The sequence below is a fragment of the Nannobrachium achirus genome, assembly GCF_963921795.1.
Source record: "Nannobrachium achirus genome assembly, chromosome: 4".
Taxonomy (NCBI): Eukaryota; Metazoa; Chordata; class Actinopteri; order Myctophiformes; family Myctophidae; genus Nannobrachium; species Nannobrachium achirus.
The window spans coordinates 23,676,182-23,700,491 of record NC_137813.1 but is presented as its reverse complement, the minus strand read 5'-3'; the positions used below and the strand labels follow the sequence as shown (position 1 = coordinate 23,700,491).

Sequence of the window (24,310 nt, the reverse complement as noted above, 5' to 3'; positions counted from 1 at the left end):
TTAGTTGTGAGGACAAAAGTGTTTAATTTGTAATTCATTTAACTTCCAGTATATTAGGCAGACATTACAGGCAGTCAGATACAGGGTCGACTACTGTATATATTAATTCATGTCCACTTGTGCTTCTTAGAGACCTCATCCAGTGACCTCAAATTTTACAGCGTAAATTACATATCACATAATCTTTTCTTTTATGTTGCATATAAAATATAGTTGACCCCACATTTTCCCACTAACTTCTTATCAAACAATAGCCTTCACTTAAGGTAATTTCCACAACACACAAGTGCTCATTTTTTGGTGCTGTAGAATCTATGCTCGCTGAGTGTTAAAAGTATAATAATAACAACACAACATAATAATTGTCTTTTCTAATCTTCAATTGCTTGTTGGGTAAAAGCAATTTTAAATAAGAGAAGATTGTGTGCAACCCACTTTTGAATTAATTGATGCAAGGTTTTTTTTAAGGATGCACTGGTCATTAAAATACATGTAATGATGGACCACAACTGCAGCCTTCTTGCATTCTCTACTCACTGAGAGCAATGGCTTTAGAAAGATCTACGATGACTGCTGTGCACTCCCATAGCATTTAAAATAGAGGATGGTATATTACGTATAATTGGACAATAATTATACAATTATTAAAATTGAAACAAATCAATGAGGTTTAAGTAAAGTGAAGCTTATCTTTGCACCCTGTACAGGAATATTGAAAATCTCAACATGTTAGGATTATTGTCAACACGTATTTGTGTTGTAAAAATATATATGTAGTTGTGCAACATGGTTGTGCTATGATTTAAGTATAAATTATTAGTTGTCTGATGTGGTGTGTGCTTCACTGTACTGTGGAACAATGACTGTGACTGTAAAGACTGTAAAGACCTATTGGTCCTGTTGGGGCGGATGCATACTACACTTTTAGACAAATTTATTTCGGTTTGGCTCTGTCTAAACTACAATATGACGTCATTCAGAGGTTCGGTGGGGGGCAGGTAGCGCCATTAATTTGGCTGTTCGGTGATGCCAAGATTTTGTGACTCCCCGATCCGAACCGAACTAAATTTGAGTATGCATCTGCCCTTACTTTTGGTGGCTTCATTTTACTGAGGATGTTTGCAGTGAATAGGAGCGTTAGTTTCCCGTATGCATGCATACCGTATGTACCTACAAAACATAACACACGCGAACGCACGCACGCACACACACACACACACACACACACACACACACACACACACACAGGGAGCTAAACTGGAGGAGAAATTATAAAGTATGTGTGATAGAGAAAGATTCTCAAGATGTCCACTTTACACATGCACTGTTAATCACTCCAAACAAAAAGTGGCTTTTGCACCCTCACTCTTTTTTTGTGATTTCAACAACAGCCATCATGCTTTTCACTTCATTCAGTTAATGAAATGAATTCAAATTAAAAGTACCGGTAACTCCAGCAATTTGCCAATTTAGCTACGGTATTAAAGGACAACTTAGTTTTTCTTTTTACAACCAAGGTTCATATTTTAGATTGTAATTAGAGAAAAGAAAAGATGAGTATTAAAATCTTTTCATTTACTGCTTTCTATCCTTTTAGCGATTTTCAGTGTGTCTTTTTAGATACAATAAGCCAGCATTTTTTTATTAGTATTTACAGTAACACTACTAGTCAAATCTGCCCATGAAAGATTGCGGTGGATCTTGGGAATGGGCTCATTGCGTCTAAAAATACATATTTAGCCACGTGTACGCATGCCCCGACCCACTGAAATTAAAATCATCAAAATCAATAAAACGATAGAAAGCAGTACATTAAAGTTATACCATGTAACTTTTTTTATAAAACAAATCTTAAAATTGTCCTAACTGTTAAATCGCTAAAGTTTTAGAACACCCACTCCGTGAATTTCAGCCTGTAAAGCCTTCTCTATATATGTAAACTGCGATCCTTGCCGGGGACCGGATCTCGCGCCAAAATTGCGTCATCACACTACCGGCCAATCACAGCGAGGGTTATACAACTGCCGGCCAATCACAGCGCATCTTGAAGTGGGGTCGCTATGGCAGCCATATTTGTTGTCGCCCGTTTGTACCATCCCTTCTCTAGGTAATTTCGCCTACCAGGCAGGGTGAAGGAGTCCGTATCTCTGGAATTACTGAACGCACAGGAACAAGGGACCCCTCAAAAGATAGATCTCAGCGAGGTGGAGGCAGACGCGGGGGTCTGAAGGTACGAAAAACGGCCGAAAGACGCGGACGCGACCGCGGTTTGCTATAGGGCTAATGACCACTAGTTGGGCATCTTACACAGTATAGCTTTAAAACATTTTCTCTAATTACAATATAAAATATGAAAAAAAGAAGAAAAAAGGTTGTCCATTTAATATACATTTTGGTGACTTTAAATTAGCAATGCATAATAATGGACATGCTCTCTTTGTAAACAACATGAACAATGTCTGAAAATGGTAGAGACGCTCTCATATGCGTGGCACTGAGAAAAGATTACTAATTATTTTTAAAGTGCATAGAGGAAAATATATGTATTATAAATGACCAAACACACAACTATAAGGGTTCATAGCAGCCACTTTACAGTGCAGAAGGGTGTTGGCGCACACACACACACACACACACACACACACACACACACACACACACACACACACACACACACACACACACACACACACACACACACACAGCAATCATTAAATTCTCCTCTTTGCATGTATCCGCTGGTAACTCAAGCATAAAACAGAAAAGGGACATTACAGCAGTATCTCTTCTCAGTAACTCTGCATAGTTATCGTTTTTTAAACACACATAGGCAAAGAATAAACAAAGGGTCAACTGGAATGTTCTTTTCAAAGCAGTTCCGTCTTAGGCCTGTACCATAACTGTGAGGTGGCATTCTGGGTTTAACCCTAAGGGTCGATCCATACCGTTATAAGGAGCCTAACTAAGTTCGGTTCGGCACTAGGCAAACCCAAATATGGTTCGCATCCCCCGGTTCGGGGGGGCGTCAACCGACTAAATTCGGCTCTACGGTGCTGACGAAATGTTGTGACCTCCCGACTTCATTTCGGTACTCAGCGGTGTCTTCTCATTCATTCAGCCCGGCTTCACGTTCATATTCTCGGCTGTGAATCCAAGGAAACAGCGGTCGTTTGGGAGGGAGACACGCCGACTTTCAAATGCTTGTGTGGCCGTGTATTGGGCTTCGCAGAGCGGACACAAGTCAGCTGTCTCTCGCTCTGGCTGGAGACGAAGAGTGGTGGACTGGGAGGCGCGCGCGCGACACACACACACACACACACACACACACACACACACACACACACACACACACACAGCTGCGTGTATCGCTAACGCATCGCCGACCGTTTTAAAGACAAAAGAAGAGCTTAAACACAACTTTGCTAATTGCTATTTGCTAGTGTTCCGTGTTGATAGGTTTTCCACGACGAGTTGTGACTGTGTGATGACATGCATGCAGCAAGGGAGGCGGCACGTCTATAATGTGAGCTTGTAGATTAAATGTTTTTACAGAGCTCGATCGAGCGTTTGTGAGTGTGAGAGAGAGAAGAGACCCCGGCCCCGCTGGAGCTGCTACTCACTCACTGGACCTCCAGTCATTCAGCGTGCAGCGCGAGGGAAAGTCAAATTTGTTTCGGCCACAAACGTTGTCATGCCACGGACCTCCAATATTTACAAGCAACTTCGGCACTAGCCGTTAAGAAAGTATGGATGAACTCCCCCCAAACCTAAATAATTTCGGGTCGGGGCGTCCTCCCGAACCGAAATTAGTTAGGCTCCTTATAACGGTATGAAACGACCCTAAGGAAATCAATACAGTGGTCTTAGTGTTGAACAATCATTTCAGATTGTTAGAGGCACTTACAATGAAACAAATATAGCCACATGATCAGTCACTACTAAGGTAACCATTGACCAGTCACTGATTCAAATCATCATGGTTACTGGGTAGAAAAATAATATTATCATAATAATAACAAAAACAAAACAATACAAAAAATCTGGGGTAATTTCTGAGTCATTTCTCACAATTCTGGTGTTAGAAGCCTTCAGGTTATATTGCAAGGTTGCAAGGCAGGTCCAACCTCCCACATTGTTTACTGACCACAACTGTGCTGATTATCATCATCAAAATGACCCCCTTCTTCAGTTGACGGGTCTTCTAATCCGCCGATATAATTTCTATGAATGTGCTCCAACTTGTATGTTGCATATGCTTGCTCACTGCAACTCCATACACCCAATGTGGCACCGAGCAACCCGGGCAAAACATTTAAAAAAAAAATGGTTGTGCCACTGGATTAGTCGAAACCAGGCTCAGAAACAAGACTCTGGAACGGGTCTCTGTCTGCCCAGGGAGGTGGTGCTGTATCGCGTCCGCTGCAGGGTGGCATAACTGGGCTTCTCTGACAGCAGGCTGCGATGGCCTGGAGGGGCTGCTATGTCCCCGTTCCTCTGCAGGGAGGCACACCTGCGCAGGGTCAGGTCCAGCTTTGTGTGGATGTTGCTGGAGCTGTGTGCACGCTTGATGTCGGCAGCGCCTTGACTCGCGACCTTTCCATTGACCAGCAGCGCTTTGCCGTTATGGATGTCACTCCTCCGGAAACCACTGGCTTTCTTGTCGTCCGTCGACACGATCGCAGTCAGGGTTCCGTTGGAGAGAGACATCCTCGCCAAATGACCGTTTACCGCCTTTCCCGGCTGGCCGTGGCCATTCATGCGTCTGTCAAGTCCCTTGCCGGGTGTCCTTTGAATATCCTTTCTCGTGAAGCCAGTTTTCAGAATGGACAAGAGGCTGTCCTGACTCCTTCCCTCTCCCCCCCTGAGCCCTTTCTTCTCCTCAGGGTTCATGATCATCTGTAATAAGTCCCTCTGACCCCTTGGTGTCAGCCCTGACTGGACCTTAACTCTCTTCAGTGTGGAGTCCCTGCTCGGGGGGGCACTGTGGCTGATGTGCCCCCCCAACATAGCCCCTCTCTGGGAGTGTAGGTCCAGGGTCCTGCCCTGGTCCTGCCTAACCCTCTTGGAGGTCCTCTGTACCAGTGAGCCGTTATCCTTGTTTTTAACATGGCCGCTGTTGGTCATGTTTCTCTCCCCAGCCGGCCTGCTCTGTCCCTCTGGCATTTTGGGGGAGTCACATGTGTCTGAACTGGGCCTGTCCGCGCAGCTAAGGCTGCTGCCACTGGGGGAGCTTCCCAGGTCCCTCTCCCCAGCTTCAGAGGCTCTTGTGGGGGCTTTCGCCTGTGGCGGAGTGGCCACCAAAGTAATGATGGGGTCTTTGGTGCAGCGTGGCCGGCGTCCTGACTCCAGGTACTCCACCAGTTCCCCAGGTCGGGCCGGCGCAGGATGCTTGGAGCGATCCTTGGAGCGGAACGACCAGCGCAGAGGCAGGACCTTGCTCAGGGTGTCCTTGGGCTTGGTGGGTGACCTCATGCTCACGCTCCTGCCCTGGGTTCCCCGGACAAACGGTTCGGCTACAAACCCATCTAGAGCAAGACAGAGTGACCGTGAATGAGGAAATCGTTGTTGTCGGGTGGAAACCTTTGTATGTCCAAAACTGTTCTTTTTTAATTCATCATTTTAAAAATGATTTAAACTGGTGAAAATAGCCGATTTACAATCACACAATGCCTCGCACCACGAGGTGCTGTGTGCTCATAGATCTGCTATTTTCACTAGTTTTGTGGGACACTCTTGTATGATGAAGCAGGGCTTTACTTTACGAAAAAATGTACAAATCTGAAACTCGGCGATATGAGGTTTCTGCCTGACAATGACGAAATGTTAATTCATAAAAGTTTGTCTCAAAGTGCTTCACAGGCTGATAATAACAAAGAACTTAAATAAGGCTTAAATAAAATAAAGAACATGATAATATAAGGTGATGAACAAAGTATCAGCTAAAATGTACTTCAACAAAAGAGACCATGAGCACAACAATACAAAGGTAAAACAAGATTGATGTGAGGTGTGCCGCAAACGGGTGTTTGTTATTTTGGGGCCTAACCAGCCGGTGTGGGAGGAGGTGTGTTGTTAAAATGTTCCTAGAATATTCTACACTTTTTAAAATAGCAGATGAGTTGGGCTGGGCAACATGTGAACAAGTGTCAGATGTTTGATAGGCTTTCCTGAAGCGTCACATGTTGATGGGGAAGTCATGATGTATAAAATCGATACGCTGAGTCGGCAGAAGTAGGCGTCAGTAACACCGCTCGGCACGGGCGCGTGCTCACTGCTCAGCCAGTTAGCTTATGATGGTGCGCTACCGTGTTAACTAGTTTTTACTGGCGCACCATCCTATGAGTTTGGAGTGAAACGGCACTCCCTCGTGTCGTAGTATATTTTGTCCAAATTGCTACCATATTAGGACCAGGGAGTGAGAATGTGTACAGGGCCGCTTCTAGCTATAGGCGAGCTAAGCGGCCGCCTAGAGCGCCATCCTAGAGGGGGCGCCGAAATAGAGGGAGTGGACCCAAACCAGCCCCAAACCCGTCCGAAAACCTCGTGCGCGCGCACGCGAGTGGAGAGAGGCGCATTCGAGAGAGCTCACATAGAGCGCTGATTAGACACGCTACGGCCCTGAATGTGTAGCCCGCTTTGATTGCAGCTGGATACCTTGTTGCACTTTCTACACTCTGTCTCTCTCTCTACTATCCTATTTAAATGAAGAGAAAACGGAACTCATTTGATAGATATAAATAAATAAATAATAAGTATATACAGTATTTATATGCTTTACATGCATTAATATACAGTATATAATATATGATATATGTGTATGATCTCTGTGTACAGTATGATTACTGAATGACATAACATGCTGTGTCAGTGTTTTGCTCACTTGTCTCTAGTGCTTTGGGAGCTTCATCCCGGAACACAGGCAGCTCGGGGGAATGTGGTGCGGGCGTGGGTCCAGCAGGGCACACTGTGGATCCTGCAGAACCCAGGCTGCCCCTCTTACTGCCTCCCCTCAGTCGGATCAGCCAGTGGTCCGAGGTGGACGAGCTAGTGGAGCCTGATGAGCAAGAAAAACAAGAGAGAGAAAAAAAAAAGATTTCTACTGTGGCCTCGTTCCAAATATTACCTGGAATATAGACCGGGTAATTACAAAGTCATTTAGAATTGTTAAAAAGAATGGATTTGATTCCTGATTTTGTATCGGCCTGGATGTTCCTACCATGTCCCATACTCCCATTCAGTTTATAATGGTTTTATACCATGTCCCATTCAGTTTATAATGGTTTTAAACCATGTCCCATTTAGGTTAAAGGGTCCTGAGAGTTCATGGTTTAATCCTGACCTGGACTTGTAGCTCCATGAGGAAAATGTTGCTTGAGTAAAAAAAAATGTACTTGAGTAAAAGTACAAAAGTATTGGCATCAAAATGTACTTAAAGTACCCCCAGTTAGCATTGTAAGCTGTTATTCATTCCATCTGTCAGACAAGAAGAAGGAACATAAAGCTGCTTCTTATTAGTAGTAGAGAACATTTTATTGGCTCGTGGGAATCTGATGTATGTACTGCAATCACACTTCAGACACCTTGATACCACGGCTGCCATAATTCGTACAGATTCTTCATAATTGTTACCTGAACACAGCTACAGTAGGTGACCATGCTGCTAACCTGTGACTGAGGAGCTGGCAGACCATGGGGGGATGGTGTTTCGTCTCTGGTAGAACAGGATGTATGCTCCTCGCGTGCACACCTCCGCCTCGGGAACCGGCTCTGCGCTGCTGTCGTCATAGTTGTACCACTGGCCGTCTACCGAGTTCCTGCAGAAGGCTGTGATGGCAAAGTAGAAAGGAAACCAGATAAAGCATGCATAATGGATGAAAAAGGTGTCAATATACAGTATGTCCTGTGGAGCTTATGCAAAAACAGAGACCTTACAAATACAGTTCTTCCCATTGTGACAGAGTATAATACTGCGTTTGATTCATACGTTCACCCTTCATGGGTTGTATGTGAACCGGGACGTGCAGAGAATGTTAGAGTGGCAGGCGCTGAAATTCCTAAAAGAGCCTTTTAGTGAAAATCTCAAAAATAGCAGACCTCCAAGTTCACAACGCGCTGCGCTGCGACGCAACGTGTTTTGAGCTTGGAGCTCGGCTATTTTCGATGCTCGACTTCAACACAGAGAGGGCAATTCTTTCAACATAAGATGCTGCGTTCAAGTTCAGGAGAGTTTGGACAAGGCAATCCTCTTGCACGCTGCCTTCATTTATGTAATGGAAAGAAGGCATTTGCGTTTCTATCACCATAGTAAAAACTGCATTCATGGTCTGGACTTTATACAGACGGATAAAAGGGCAGGGGCTCAAGCCCCCTTTGATGTCTATGTGTGCACGTGCCTGTATGTGAATATACGTGGCATCATTCACACCTGTGTAGTGCCCCCCGTGCATCCCTCCGTGATGGTTGCACACTGCATACAGATCATACAGGAAGTCCGGGGAGGCCGAGTCGGAAGGTCCCGGCCGCTTCCACGAGCCTGGCTGGAGAGGGGGCCGGGTGCCATGGCTGCGTTTCACCACATGCGGTGCCATATCCAGGCCGGCCAGGGGGAAGCGCACCAGTGTCGTCAGCTTGTTCCGGCGCTCGCCCACTTGGCGGAAACGCTTCAGGTGGAGGATGAGTATGTCGGGCAGAGTCCACAGACTCATCTTCACCATGCCCTGTTGCAGCTGCATGCAGTGCGGACACTTCCACGCATCATCTGGTGCTAACTGAAAGAGAGAGAGAGAGGGAGAGAGAGAGATAAAGGGAGAGAGGGAGAGAGGGAGAGAGGGGGAGACAGAGAGAAAGGGTCAAAATAATATACAGTACATAATCTTGTAAATTGTAGGGGGCCTCAGCACCTGCAGCTAAACTAAAACAAAGAGCGCAGCAGTTTTCTCTAAAATTGTCAGGGGCCTCATGTATATTAAACATATCGTCGTTGTCGGGTGGAAACCTTGTATGTCCAAAACCGTTTGTTTATATATCATTTTTAAAATGATTTAAACTAGTGAAAACAGCTGATCTACAAGCACACAGTGCCTCGCACACAACTTTTGTGCGATGGCCATATGATGAAGCAGTGCTTTACTTTGCGAAACTTGGAGATACAAGGTTTCTGCCCGACAGTGACAATATGGTTTTCATGCACGAATTGTGTGCTAACATTGGAAGGCCTAGTGTTGGTCAGTGATCATCCTGGAACAAAAGGGCTTGGTCTTCTTATTATTGTCATGATGATCAGATGAAGGACACTGAGAGAAATAATTGGGAAAAACCAGCCTGCAGACTGAGCCGAGCTGTTGGCAGTCTCCTGCTGAGAGCTTTGACTATCTCGCCTTCAAAAGCCTCGTTGTGGAAACGCAAATGGACTGTGACTTGCTTTGTGTCCAGGGTGAGTGCATGTGTGTAAAAGAGTGTGACAAGAATATGTGTATGATAGCGCCGCAAAATGTGTGTGATTGTGTGCAAACAGAGCAGTGGGTCTTAAGATAGGAAGTAAATAGCAACACTGAATAATGAAGCTCCACAGGGTTTCTGTCTGCATTTGGGCAAATTAGAAAACATCGCAGAAGTCTCACAATATCGATACTTTGATGCTATCTTAGAGTATATGTAGGACTATTTGACAGTGCAGAAACATTATTGCCCTGACGTATGAAAAAACATAAAAAAAGGAAGAAAAAACTAAAAGCTCCAATAAGGAACATATTTGCCTGCCAGGAATTGTCCCCCTCTCCTTTTCAGTCCAGATAAGTGCTAGATTAATGAAAATGACTATGCCAATTCCCAATTCCAAACAGCCCCAAGGACACGTGCCATATCGCTACTGTAACACTCACAAGGACTGAGAAGTGGGGGACATTTCCTGTCAGGCAATTGTATTTCAGAATAAAGTTCTTTAACTTCTATCTTCAAAATCAGTGGGGTAAAATAGTGCTGGTGTAGTGATTTAGACCAGAGCTTAGATAGAACTCCAGTCTCCCACTCGACATGTGGGAGATTGCCTATGAATTGGTTGACACCTTTTACCTGCCGTCCTGCCCCATCATTACATTTCCACAAGGTGGCGGCAAAACATCACAACAGCAGTGTTATTACAGTATGTATCAAGATGCCTGTATGATTTCTGGCCTCATCCTTCATTTCCACAAGGTGGAAACAGCAGTAGGAATACTGAACATCACTTACATTCTAAAACACTTAGTTAGGCTAACCATGAAAACGTGGCAGTGCCTTGGACATTTTCACTCAATGGTGTGTCTTAAAAATGTAATGTCAAAGCCCGCCTGTTCACTCTATAAACTCTATACATCCCCCAAGAGTTCATAATGTACTTAAGCAAGAGAAGAAAGGTCAGCACACAGTACTATAGTTCCCAGAAACAATTTTTAATGAGGATATGGAGTTAAAGGTCAACGTCAAGTGTTCATTTCTGTTTTGTATTTTTGGAACTTTGTTTTTGGCCAGATGAATTATTATTTTGCCTGGGTTTGCCATTTGAATTATCCTGCACAGATTTCTTTGGGGATGTAAAAAAGAAATGTGTGGAGCCTGACCATCCAGCCAACCTTCACAGAGACCATGCAACAAAGCACATTGGTATAGTCCGATCCATCTATCAAGCAGTTTGTAATGTCCTTTTGATGTGTCTTAGAAGAGGATACACTAAAAGATTAACACAACATAACACATCAACAGTAATGGGAGATGAACAATATTACTAGACCCGGCCACAGTAATAAGGATTACAATTACTTAAGTACTGTACTTAAGTACAATTTTGGGGTATTTGTACTTTACTGGAGTATTTCCAATTTCCAATACTTTTATTTCTACTCCACTACATCTCAGAGGCAAATATTGTACTTTTACTCCACTACAATTATTTGAAAACTTTAGTTACTAGTTACTTTGTAGATTTGGATTTATTACAAAACATACATTACCCACTTCAGCCCTACAGTATGTATATTTCGGCCATTTGAAAATAGTTGATCTACAAGCTCACAATGAGCTAACATAACAAGTACTATGTTATGTTGTTATGTTGAGCTAACATAACAAGTACTTTCTACTTTTGGTACTTTAAAGGGATATTCCACTTTCAACAGGGAGCAGTGGTAGGGCCTCTCTCCACATACACACCCATTGTAACTTCAAACTCCATTTTAACCATGATAGATTCATTAAAAACACCCATTATTTTTTTCTGGTTACTCATACTACCCTCCTAATACGTGAGCAGGCCGTGTTTTTTCGATAACTTTTTTCATTTATTTTTAATAATTATTTGGTCAAATGGAAAAAATGAAATTCAAAAAAAATATTATTAAAAATAAATGAAAAAAGTGATGGAAAAAACACGGTCTGCTCACGTATTAGGATGGTATTATGAGTCACCAGAAAAGATAATGGGTGTTTTTAATGAATCTATCATGGTTAAAATGAAGTTTGAAGTTACAATGGGTGTGTGTGGGGAGAGGCCCTGGGCCTGGAGGGCCTGGTAACATTTACATCAAATATCTAAATATTAAATCAAGCTAATTAAAAACTGTTCAGGGTATTCATAAAAGCCTGATTAGATGATAAAATTACCAAAGGTTTTTTTGAAAGTGTTATATCCCTTTAAGTACATTTTGATACCAATACTTTTGTACTTTTACTCAAGTAGATTTTGAATTCCGGACGTTTACTTAACGTAATTTCTACATTGCAGAATTGATACTGAAGTAAGAAATGTGAGTACTTCTTCCACCACTGTTATCAATACTGCAATGTAGAAATAGTACCCCTCCGACACCGATTGCCCCAAACATAATAAAAACGGTGCACTTTTGGCTATGGGCGCAATCGTAACATCCATGACATGTCCATCTATGTTAGATATGCCCTCGCTCTGTCTCAACTTCCTGGCTCTCTACAATCCTAATAAAACAAGATGGGTGGGCAGTCTGTGACTTCAGTCATCTGATCTGTCTCTGCGTGTATAAACAATATACAGCGTGAACTCATATATTCTTTATGAACATGATTACTGCTTTGCCCAATAAACAGAAGGCCTCATACTGAGCATTCATGGCAGTAAACCTTGCACTTTTGTACAAACGTTCTTGATAAGGCCGTCTGTAATTGCTGTAAATGGACGGCACAGAGTGAAAGACATTCATGACTCATCAACTCTTAGCTCATCAGTATGTATTTAGCAGTCAGTCCTGCTGCCTAATAGGCTGCAGTATAGGGAAGTGTGTGGGTGCCTGGGTGGATGATTAGTACACTGTCAGTGTCCATTAACTGACTTGGTTCTAGTTATGCAAGCCGCTGTCATTGTGAAAAGTAACAGGGTTGAACTAGAAAGGGGCGCTCCAGTCAGTCATGGGGTGCAACTGTCAGGACCCATGGAAATGTGGGGGTAAATAGTGTTTCTACGACGGTTCAACCTTTCACATTTTGTAACGATAACTATGGGAAGAACTGAAGCAATTCCAATTTGGAATCTGCAACAGTGATATTTGTTGCATTTGTGGTGTCCCCATGGGTCTAAGTGAAATTACTTTGGTTCTGTGTTGTGTAGAGAGAGGCCCCTCAATATGTCAATGATGTGTAACTGTTCAGTGATGCGTAACGTGTGTGTGTGTGTGTGTGTGTGCGTGCGTGCGTGCGTGCGTGCGTACGTGCGTGCGTGCGTGTGTGTGTGTGTGTGTGTGCACGCGTGTGTGTGTGTATCTAGGAGGGGACACAGGCATAAAGACTAATATCAATGGGCTTGTGTTAGTTGACAGTACCTGTTCCTCTTTGGTGTAGAGCTGGAAGCACTCGTCCAGGGTACAGCTGTACTGCTGGACATGCTGCTGCTGCTGGTTCCTCACACTCTCTGCATCCTTCACCACCTCCTCCTGGATGTTGCCGAACAGGCTGCGCTCCACAACACAACAGTTCAAAATGCTCAATGTGAAATTGATGTATATGTGTATGCCTCCTGCCTTTTTTCACACTCCCCACTGCTGCTCCGAAACAAACACAATGAGCCGTCAGATGCTATTGTTTTTATCATGGCATGGTTCAAATACAGTGGTGTGTTCAAGGTTTTTTCAGAGGGTGTACCATAATTATTCCCTTCCACATGCACGGCACGTGCACTGCACATGCGCGTGTGTATATACTATATACGTATGTATACGTGTGTGGTCACCAAATGAAATAATCGCTGTAACATATATACTGTATGTGTGAATTGTGAACTACTTCAAAACTCCATGACCAGTGGTCATTATTACCTCAATAGCCATACATAAGCCTTCACCTCGGACACCACATTATCACATGAAAAAGGCTATTGCAGTCCATATGCTCCCAGCCCCTCCTCCTGCGTGTCCAATAACGCTACCTCGGATCGTTAGTAGATTGTTAGTAGTATAAGATTTTCTTCAATTTTTCTGGGACGGTATACATATACTATGTATAAAGCACTAGTAAGACGCCTCAGGGCGACATGCGACCTCACTCATATCGGACCAGTTACCCATATGGAGACCCCAGCATGATAGTCAACAATGTTATGTAAAGACATGCCCATATTATAGGCATTACCAAATATGGGCATTCCCAGATATGTCCTTAATATTGATGACATTGGTACAGGGATCTCCATATACGGGCTGTTAATTAGTAAAGCCAAGCAGGGCCTTGGCAAGTTAGGGCCTGGATCCTGAGGATCTCCATATATGGGCATAAGGGGGTACCCTGACAGGTAGGGATGAACCGTTTTAACAACAATACGATACGCATCACGATACATGGTTAACGATACGATACATGGACGATAATGGTTCATTCATGGCGATATGATACGGTTCGATTCAATGCTTTAAAATCGATATAGTAACTATTTAGCAAAGAAATTAAATCTCTGTAAAACGTGTAAAAATCCATTATTATGGAAGTAAACGCTGTGATTATCTAGCTAAGTAGTGTTTGTAACAGAATAGAGAGTTAGAACTGTGCTGTCTGTGATATTGTGTCTGTCTTACTTACTTTTCCAATTGTGAAAATAGCAGATCTCGCATCTTATGTGTTGTGACTGTGAGGGTGTACATAAGATTAAATATGGAGATATACGTTTTCTGTTCAACAGCAATGCTTTATGTAGTTGGACTGACCAGTCTTTAATCCGGTGTTCCCATTCGATGATCAGCTTCAAGTGAGGCGGTCCTCCGGAACTACACAGCTTCAGAGCTCTGCGGGACATTAGGGTCAAATCAGGCTGATTAGGGGTCAAATCAACTCTACAGTTTTGAAATGTTGCTAAATATGCCAAATGTGTCCCAAAATGAGTAGATTTAAAAATTCCCGAATGGGTTTGCTTACTTACTGATTTTGATTAGTACCTATTCATTTGATAAACTCTACTAAACACTAAAAAAGACCCTATCATCTGTGCTATTGCAACAAATTCTAACACATCTTTTGGTAGATTTATTGCGGTTTCTATTCTAGTTCGTTTCATATTCACGTGCCAGTTTGCAAAACTAAAATAGGTTTCAGTATTTACAAAATACAACTAAAGGTACAAGTCAAAATCACAATCCACACGCAACAGTGTCCTCAACAGAATACAAATGCAGTAAATTGAACAGTATACAGTAGAATAGATGGCTACCACATGGTACTCTGTGACCACTAGGTGGGAGCATATCACCAAAAAAACAATGCCAGCATTCCATCATCTGTTGAGAAAGAGGATAAGAGATAGAAAGAAGAGGGAGAAACTATAGGTGCTACTACACACAGTACACAGTCGTTTGCCTGTTTCCCTGGATTCTCTCTGTCCTGGTCAAAAAGTGGTGTCTGGTGGTAAACTGGTGTATGATCAGTGATCACCATCATCTCCATAGGCCTACTCATAGATTGGCTTCAGTGCGTATTGGGCTCTGTGCTGCCAAAGGGGAAGAAACCCTGCAGATTTCAGATCTCTTCAGAGAGAGAAGGAGAAAATCTTCCCTGGGAATTTATACCGCAATAGCTACTAGTAGAACTGAGCCATGATGTTCCTAACACTGCTTTATATACCGGTACCTGCTATACCAGTATATAAGCAAAGTAAGAAAAGACTAAACTTAATTAAATCGATACAGAAAGGTGCTACAGAAAATGCACTAGCGTCTTGGAACCCCATGTCTGCACAACTCAAGTTCGGACAAGCTTAATATTTGATTATTTGTGATGCTGTTCAGGTAGCTCAGTCGGTAGAGCTCTTGCCTTTGGACCACAAGATCATGGGTTCAATTCCGGGCACCGCCAACACAGCGTATGAGTAGCACGGATTGGCAAGCTGTGCGGCAGTACTGGGAGCTGATGGTAGGTGTGGCGCTCCACCTCAGCAGTCCATCTCCCAGGGGTCTAGCGCATTGTAACGGGGACAGACTCCCGTGTGTTACCGGCTGATACCGACAATAAGCCACTCCCGACCTACTTATCTATGTACAGTATGTAATTAATATTACTGCATAAAATGTAACTCATTTGGTCAAGGATTTCTGGATTTGGTACTATTCCAGAGCTAGAAAGGTGCAATTCTGTGTAATTGCAAGTGTGGTGGCCTATTTATATTATGTGATGTCACGTGAAGCTTGACCAATCCTCAAGCTTGCACCATCCATCCATTGAACTCAATGGACTTAGGGGGGTTTTGGGGTTACTCTAGAAACAAACAAACAAAAATCTGATCAACAGATCAAGTGGGAGTCTGTCCCCGTTACAATGTGCTAGACCCCTGGGAGACGGACTGCTGAGGTGGAGCTCCACACCTACCATCAGCTCCCAGTACTTGCCGCATGACTAGCACCCAAGTCGTGCTGCTCATACGCTGAGATGGTGGTGCCCGGGATTGTATCCATGACCTTGTGGTCCTAGGGCGACAGCTCTACTGACTGAGCTACACAATGATAAGTCATAAATGTTCAGAACTGTTTTGCAGACTGATGTAGAGGTAGAATTGTGCATTTTGTCATACATCATACTTATTTTTTGGAGCTGTGTGAAGCACAGGCTCCCTATACGTGGCTGTGTGGGTCTGTGTGTGTGTGTGTGTGTCTGTCTGTGTGTATGTAGCCTGAACTTCCTAAACTTCGGCACGCCACTAGTCCCACAGTTTTGCCACCACACACTCGCGCCATATGTCAAATCGACCGGCTTACTCGGGAATCGTGGGCTATTACTTTTCTAAGAGAAAGGTTCTATAGTTTAATTGATATTAATTTATTAGTGAATTAATTTTCCCCATTGACTTATAATGGGAATCGCAAAAACTCACATTCAATTATTTGTCTCTCGCAAACCATAGGGGCTAGAGTTTCAAGACTTGGAGAGGAGGTTCATAATGATTTCAAGGATTAAATAAAAAATAATTGTGTCATTTGGCCGCATGGTGGCGCCATAACACCCCACTTTACGTTTTGGCCTGTAACTCTTGAACCGTAGGTCGGAAAATTAAAAATATTTTTTCCCTGGATTCCTTGGGTCATGACGCATCTCCCCATATAGGCCACGCCCATTTGCGCCATGATAGATTTTCCGCCATCTTGAATTTTCTCCAAAACACTTTTTGCTCCTTTTCCTACATATTTTCTTCAAATGTCACAAAAATCGGTGTAGCCTGAACGCTAGATATGGACACGACAAATTATGAACAGTTATGAATTGTATTCATAACTCATATTCAACCAAATGGACCCTTTGTGTTAGGACCGGTTGAATGTACCCTTCTTCCCCCAAAAGAGATATTGACTGTCTACTCCATGGTGTCACCCAACACCACATTCCAAAGTGCCAGTATAGTGTTTTATTACCCTGCCGATCAAGATAAGGGACATCCTGCCAGGGTCTCTTCTCTTCATGTGCACACAGTACTGAGCCTCTCAGACCACATGTAGAAGATCATGAATCATGGAATGCGGCGAATTAAAGCTTAATGAAATAACATTCCATAACATGAACATATGTGTTGTATTCTAACACGATGTACATCAACTATGCATTGATTTTAACATGTACGAATATGTATTTCTTTGGTTATTTAACTTTTTAACCCATCTGCCCTCTGAACGATATAAAACAATGATGCTTGATACCTCCACGTGTCTAAAATAATGATGATTACAAATATCTGGTCAAATGTAGGAAATCACTTTTCCTCAGAATGTTGATAGGAGTTTTAATTTGACTTCATTTAAGAACAGGGAGGTGACAGAGATCTTTGCTCCAAACTCCTCCTCATGCAGGCCTAACAGAGAGGCCACACCTCTGGACTTTAAAAGACCATTTCCTGGTTCTCTCTCTCTCTTGAAAAAAATCACTGAACCAACAACACACAAGGAGGGCTAAAGACTACTCAGCCACCAAGGGCTGCCACGCCCTGGTGACCACGACTTGGTCTCTCAACATAGAGTCCTGCCGGACTCATCATCAGGACTGCCAGTCCGTGGGATTGAGGCACGCTATCTCTCCCACTCCGACGACGACATCAACCAGATACCCAGACAGTGAGATTTGGAGCGTGCGAGCTCTCTCCCCCTCCAGCGGTGAAGACAACAGACGTGGGTGAAGACCACTCAACAGCAGCAAGATCTCCTGCTCCTGAGCAAGCGCCTCCTCCAGCCAGGGGGGGGTGCCTCTCCATCCTGCTCTGCACACGCTACTTCCTGTGCCTCTCCATCCTGCTCTGCACACGCTACTTCCTGTGGCTCTCCAAAGATGGCTGCCTCCATCCAAGCCGCATGGTCAGGCCTCATGGCGATGACACAGCCAACGCCCTGCTGCAATGGCCGACCTTCCAGCACATGCTAGGCTGCTACGCTAGCAACCAACCCTCTCCTCTTATCCTCTCTGCGCGCATGTGCAAACGGACCTCTCACAGTAAGGCAGTGTTTACATTGTGTCAATGGCAACTAAGATAGAGTAGGGTTAGATATTGAATGTTTAATGATCTTCGATTATTTCATTTCTTTCATTTCTTTTCTTTTGGTGATTGTTTTGATTTATATGTTTTTGGGGAAACGATATGCAACACTGGATAACATGTACAGTAGCCTGCCATCTATTTTGTACAGTTTGACAGGTTTTAAAATACTATGCCTACTACTTCCCTAGGAACCCATTTATCTATCTTTTGCTTGAAGAATCAGACATAGTTATGCTAGTCTGAATGTACATTTTATGATTTTTATAATAAATCACTTTTTCATATTTTAGCGAAACAGTGTGGACATTGACGTTCTTTCTGTGTGTTTTGAATCAATGTGATTGGTACTGGAATCTTAAATGCCTAGGCTAATATAAAGAATCTACGTTTTGAACAGTGAACGAGAAGTAAAAATATGTTTTTCATCATTTTGTGAAAAAAATATTTTTAATTTTTAATATTAATATTTTTATTGATATTGATATTAATATTACTGTCATTAACGCTACATCGGTACACATGATCCACACACACACACACACACACACACACACACACACACACACACACACACACACACACACACACACACACACACACACAGCTCCACTTCACACGGGTGTGATTTTTTAACAACATTCAAGCTGTTCTGATCGGCTCTCTCTCAAATTGGTAAATATTTTGCAGGAAAACAATTGTCTGGAAACGTATTTTTTCTCTTTCTATTTTCTTTTTTCCATACTTATCGAGAACTGGAAATTACTTGAATCTAATTCCATTCCGCTTCCATATTTCTGTAGGAACCATGTAAATGATGTGCAGACTACATTACCTTTTTTACAGATACAAAATAAGTGCTCCCCCCCATCCCTGACACATCAGCAGTGGGGACGTTACTGGCTTGTTATGTTTTTGTGGAGATTTGTGTTTCTTATAAGTTCTTTGTGCATAGTCTGGATACTCATTAGATTACGCAAATTATGGAGGATCAAACTTATACATGTACTTTTATTGAGCAGTGATTTTTCAAAGGATTTTAAACACACCAGGGGATACGTAGAAAGGGACTTCAACCTGTGACTGGTGTATTCAGTTTGTCACGTTTGTCAAAATGCATTTGTGTCTTCCCCGGTCAGATAAACCATAAATAGTCAAATGTTTTCTAAAAAGCTGAGTGTCTATCTAAGCTGAACTCACCTGTCCACGGCAGGGTGGTGTAGTGGCCGACCGTCTTGAGGTGACAGGTAGCTGTAGGACGCTGAGCCTCCCACCACGCGAATATTAAACAGCACTCTGGCATTCTAGAAAGACACCATGACAAGACACTGTGAACAAGAAGACAGGGTATAACTAGTAAGACGCCTCAGGACGACATCGGACCAGTTACCCATAAATGGAGATCCCTGTCTGAACCAGCCACACAGATATGGGCTGTCTTCCTCCATATATGGGCATTCCCATATGAAGTCCTGTTAGATATGGGCTTAATATTGATGACATCAGGGAACTCCATATATGGGCATAAACGGGATTCTGTTAGAGTGGTTCCCATGACATCACAACCACAGAATATATTTTATGCCCATACAGATCCCTATCTGAACCAGCCACACAGATATGGGCCATGTCTTGGCCATCTGGCCAGGGATATATATTTCGATGACATCAGGGATCTTCAGATATGGGCATAAAAGGGATTGTGGGGAATAACCATATATGGACTTTTACATAGGTGATATCACCTGTGATATCGGGTTGTGTGATGTCATACGTGGATAAGTGTGTGCCGGACATCACAGTGACATCAGAGCATGATGTCAGAGTGGCAAACCCATCGACTGTAAAATTGTGTACACGTCTACACGCGGACAAGCTGTGACGTTTCTCATAGTAAACTTAAGTTGCGACCTATGATTGCAATAGCTCAAGTAGATCTCATACTAGATCTCATGTGGCGTCAGTCACCTATGACGTCTACAGTGAGGCACAATGAAGAAGTTGATCTGTCATGGATATAGAGCTATCGGGCGTCGTCCTGAGGCCGAACTACGTTGTCTTGCATTGTCCCGGTGACGGCGTACTGCCCCAGCGAGCGGTAATGCAGTGTCTCGGCTTGCCTGTGTGTCAATCAATCATTAAATCAATCAGTCAATCTTCAATCAATCAATCTTCTCGTCATTTGGGCAAGGAGGACCCTCTTTCTTTTCCATAATAAAATTAAAGTTCAATGTAAAAAAAAAAACTATAAACATAAAATGTCAAAACGCACGCACGCACGCACGCACGCACGCACGCACGCACGCACGCACGCACGCACGCACGCACGCACGCACGCACGCACGCACGCACGCACGCACGCACGCACGCACGCACGCACGCACGCACGCACGCACGCACACACACACACACACACACACACACACACACACACACACACACACACACACACACACACACATCTAGATGTCTCCAGAGCCATGCCATAAAACAAACATCAAACAAGTTTCTCAAAAAATGTTTTCATCATTCATTTTACACAATGCCCATGTTAGGATACTGTAGCAGTGGAATTAGTATTCTGTTTATAATAACGGAGCACCACAGAGTTGGACTTTGAGATTAATCTCAATTATGACGCTGCACAACCACTCAGAACAGTCTTGTTGTTACTGAATGAGAAATTATAAGAAAACAAGACACAAATAAGTAAATAATAACTTCACAGCTGGGCACAGTTTTGCTCATTCTGCTGGGACCAACATTGAGATTTTAATTGCATCGAGGTGAAGAGTAGACCAATGAGAGATAGACAGACAGCGAGAGAGATGAATCAATATTTTGTGTAGTAGCATTCACAGAAATTAGACTCACAGAAATTAGACTCACAGCCAAACCTCCTAAATCTCTCCAGCAGGCCTGTGCCCTTGCATCAAATTTAGAGTACGCAGCAAGCAGAGGTTGGGTCTGCTGAATTGAATCATCATTAAAGGAGTAGTTCACCCCCAAAATGACTCTTTTTCTATTGATTACTCATGCCATGGAGACTAGAGTTCAATAATATTTTTTGTTTTTTGTCACAAGACAACATTTTTATTCGAGTAAATTTACCCCCATTGAGTTTCGAAACGGGTCCCCATCCGGAACGAATGGGAGTAAATTTATTGTTATCACATTTTTTTCTTAGGAATGCGACAAAAACCTAAAAATATTATTGAACTCTAGTCTCCATGGCGTAACTAATCAATAGAAAAAAAGTCATTTTGGGGGTGAACTACTCCTTTAAGACATGATTGTTGTCAGTTAACAGTTAGAGACAGAGATGGCCTTTTGGGCATTTCTGGCTTATTGGAAAGCACAGGAGAAAGACACAAGCTAGGACAATATAGTCCTAAATTCACACACACACACACACACACACACACACACACACACACACACACACACACACACACACACACACACACACACACACACACACACACACACACACACACACACACACACACTCTCAGTATGGGGCCCCTTGCCATGAGGCCCTTTCTAGATGAACAGTTTCACTTGACTTTGAAGATTCATTTTGTTGATAGAAACATAATAAAGCTGGAGATAACCACGGTACTTGCTCATATTGTTCTTGATTGAATTCGAAAGCCTGAAATGAGGAGAAGAACCGAAAAGTCTAATACCTTCTGCCCTCCCTTCGTAACATGCCTATATTGCTCTGAGAACTGTTTATATCAGTCAGGATTTAGGAAAGAAGGAGTGCTTTGCGCAAATGAAATTGATTTCCTCTCCTTCAAATGAAATCTCGAGTGTAGCTGCCGGCTAAACTCCAGCACAAACAACAAGCTTGACTCCTGTGAAGAAAGGGAAAACAGGGAACAGGGTAAACATCTGGAGCAGTACACCATTGACTTTTAGAAGGTAAATATTGACAAGTTGCTCACCTGAATGCCTAAATAGTTGACTAAATATGCTAATTATCTCATTAGTTATGCACAATACAACAATAAACTTTGCAGAAATGGATTCTACAGGAAGAATTGCATAAGGATCAACTGAGAAAAGTTTGGTAAACCCTTTTATCAATTTTTCATAGGGTTTCTCCTGTTCTTTCTGCCCATTGACACATGGGTGGAAATGACAGGACAAACCCTACTAAAATAATTTCTGCTATGTCCATTTTTGTATTGTGCATATTTAACCTGCCGACACTGTGGGTTTTTGTGTTTTTATGGTAGTTTTAAAGTGAAAAAACTAAAGTAAGTGGATCACTTTACCCCCTTGATTTCTCTGGCCTGTCTCAGTTTACTCCAGTGCTGGGGTAAAGTGAGACACGTTGAAGAGTAAGTACGTTTTCAGGAACTTCACTGTTTATGGATAAGGCAGGCAGCTAAACGTTGCTTTCAGTTGAGAACGTGGCCTCATGGAACACATCAACCTTTCTGCACACGCTCACTGTCATTTCACTGTCAAAGGACTGAAATGCAAGGCAAAGAGTAAAGAGCTGAAATTAGTTTTCTTTTCATTTAATGAGGGTCGGTTTTAAGCCCCTCTTTGAGCTCAACGCGCTAAACTTGCGGGTACATGCAAAGACCACCCAAAGATGTTTGCAAAGGAACCACAACCTTGCTATTTCAACCTGCCTGGGGAAGACAGGTTGATGGAAACTGTGACATACATACCAGAAATAAATACCAGAAGTTCAACATTTATAACGCAAGAATGCGCACTAATCCCAAACAGAGCTGTTTGCAGTTGATAAGTTTTTACTTCCATGCTTCGAGATGATTCAAAATTAAAACAACTGTACATAATTAATTTACTACATTCTATACACATTTCTATTCACCAGGGCAGGGACATTCCGTTAGATGGTTACTGTATATATTAAGCGCCCCATATATAATTCTTTGGCTATCTGAAGTTCAGGCAAGTTCCACTCAACTGCAATATTCACTCTCTTTCTCTCAATCTCTCTCTCTCTCTCTCTCTCTCTCTCTCTGTGTGTTTGTGTACTGTACATACTGTAGGTATGTGTTTACATAGGTGTGTTTGCTTCCTCCCAGTAGTTCACAGATGATAGAGAATGTGTGAGAAAAAGCACCATGAACACAGGAGCATACACTGTAAAATCAGGTTCATTTGTATACGCTCAGTGTTAAATCAACATTGAGGATTTTGCAGTGTACACAAATGCGTGTGACTGTGTGTGTGCGGTTTTGGACATACAAGGTTTACACCCGACAACGACGATATAATGAGCAGTATATTATTATGTGTATCGTTTACTGAGTAATGTGCTTTTGATTGTGTCATGTCACGCTCAATTCCCTGTGATCAAATTATATATTGTTCCATCCCTCTCCTATTAAATCTAACTAGAAGCTCGGCCGCCCTTGAGTGTCTAGGTCGGAGACCGGCATACTCGGGAATGATGTAAATAGGGAATGAATGCCCCGCCCTTTAATGCAAACCCCATTTGTCATAGGTCCCGTTTTGACCATAATATGGTGTGCATTTATGCCCATATATGGAGATATCTGTATCTGTCTGTGTGTGTCCATTTTATGCCCATTATCCTAAAGGAGTTCGCTATAAACAATGTTGTCAGTAGTGCCCTTGTCATTATCCACAAAGAAAACGTTTACAGAGCTGGCTCTCTTTTCCCCTGGTCTTGTGTCTTATGTTTGTCTCCTCTGTCTGCGCCTCAGCCAACTCAGATCTCGACTGATCCTTGTTCTCTTCAGCAAAAGCTGTACAGTCATTGAAATCTTCATATTCAAGTCATCCACCGAGTCACACGCTTGTGTCATTGTGATGTCAGTGTGATGTAAAACGGATATGTACCCATACAGTATATGGAGATCTCTGTATCTCTCAGTCCTTGTTTTGTACAACTGTACATCATGCAAGTACAGTAACGGCAGGGGAAGTAGCTAAGAACGTAGGCAAAGATCTGAGCTATCTGCGTGCGAAAGGTGGAGTCTGTAGAACCAACCATGTGCTGTGAGACCTCTTTCATGCGATTCAGGCCAATTCGGCCTCGGCTTCAAATAGTAGTCAGGATCCCCTTTTATGGGCATATTGGTTGCATTGGCGGTTCTACTGGAAAATAAGTACAGTAACGGCAAAGTAGGCAATGATCTGAGCTATCTGCATGCGAAAGTTGGAGTCTGTAGAACCAAACATGTGCCTCTTTCATACGATTCGGGCCAATTCAGCCTCGGCTTCAATTAGTATTCAGGATTTAAAATTATATTGTTGAGACTTAAGCCCTTTGCACACAGGCACGTTTATCCGCACGGATAA

General features: G+C 42.9%; 1 protein-coding gene across 1 annotated transcript in view; it reads right to left on the bottom strand.

Moving 5' to 3' along the window:
* Positions 1–27: 27 nt before the first annotated feature.
* Positions 28–24,310, bottom strand: part of usp43b (ubiquitin specific peptidase 43b) — a 129,461-nt gene continuing 105,178 nt past the window's right edge. Inside the window, exons 9-15 of the mRNA XM_080723874.1 lie at positions 19,196–19,299; positions 14,199–14,276; positions 12,825–12,954; positions 8,426–8,768; positions 7,666–7,824; positions 6,881–7,054; positions 28–5,525 (exon numbers count right to left, since the gene is read on the bottom strand). Of these exons, the coding sequence (XP_080580000.1) occupies positions 4,357–5,525; positions 6,881–7,054; positions 7,666–7,824; positions 8,426–8,768; positions 12,825–12,954; positions 14,199–14,276; positions 19,196–19,299 (2,157 nt within the window). The 3' untranslated portion in view covers positions 28–4,356. The remainder of the gene's footprint in view (positions 5,526–6,880; positions 7,055–7,665; positions 7,825–8,425; positions 8,769–12,824; positions 12,955–14,198; positions 14,277–19,195; positions 19,300–24,310) is intronic.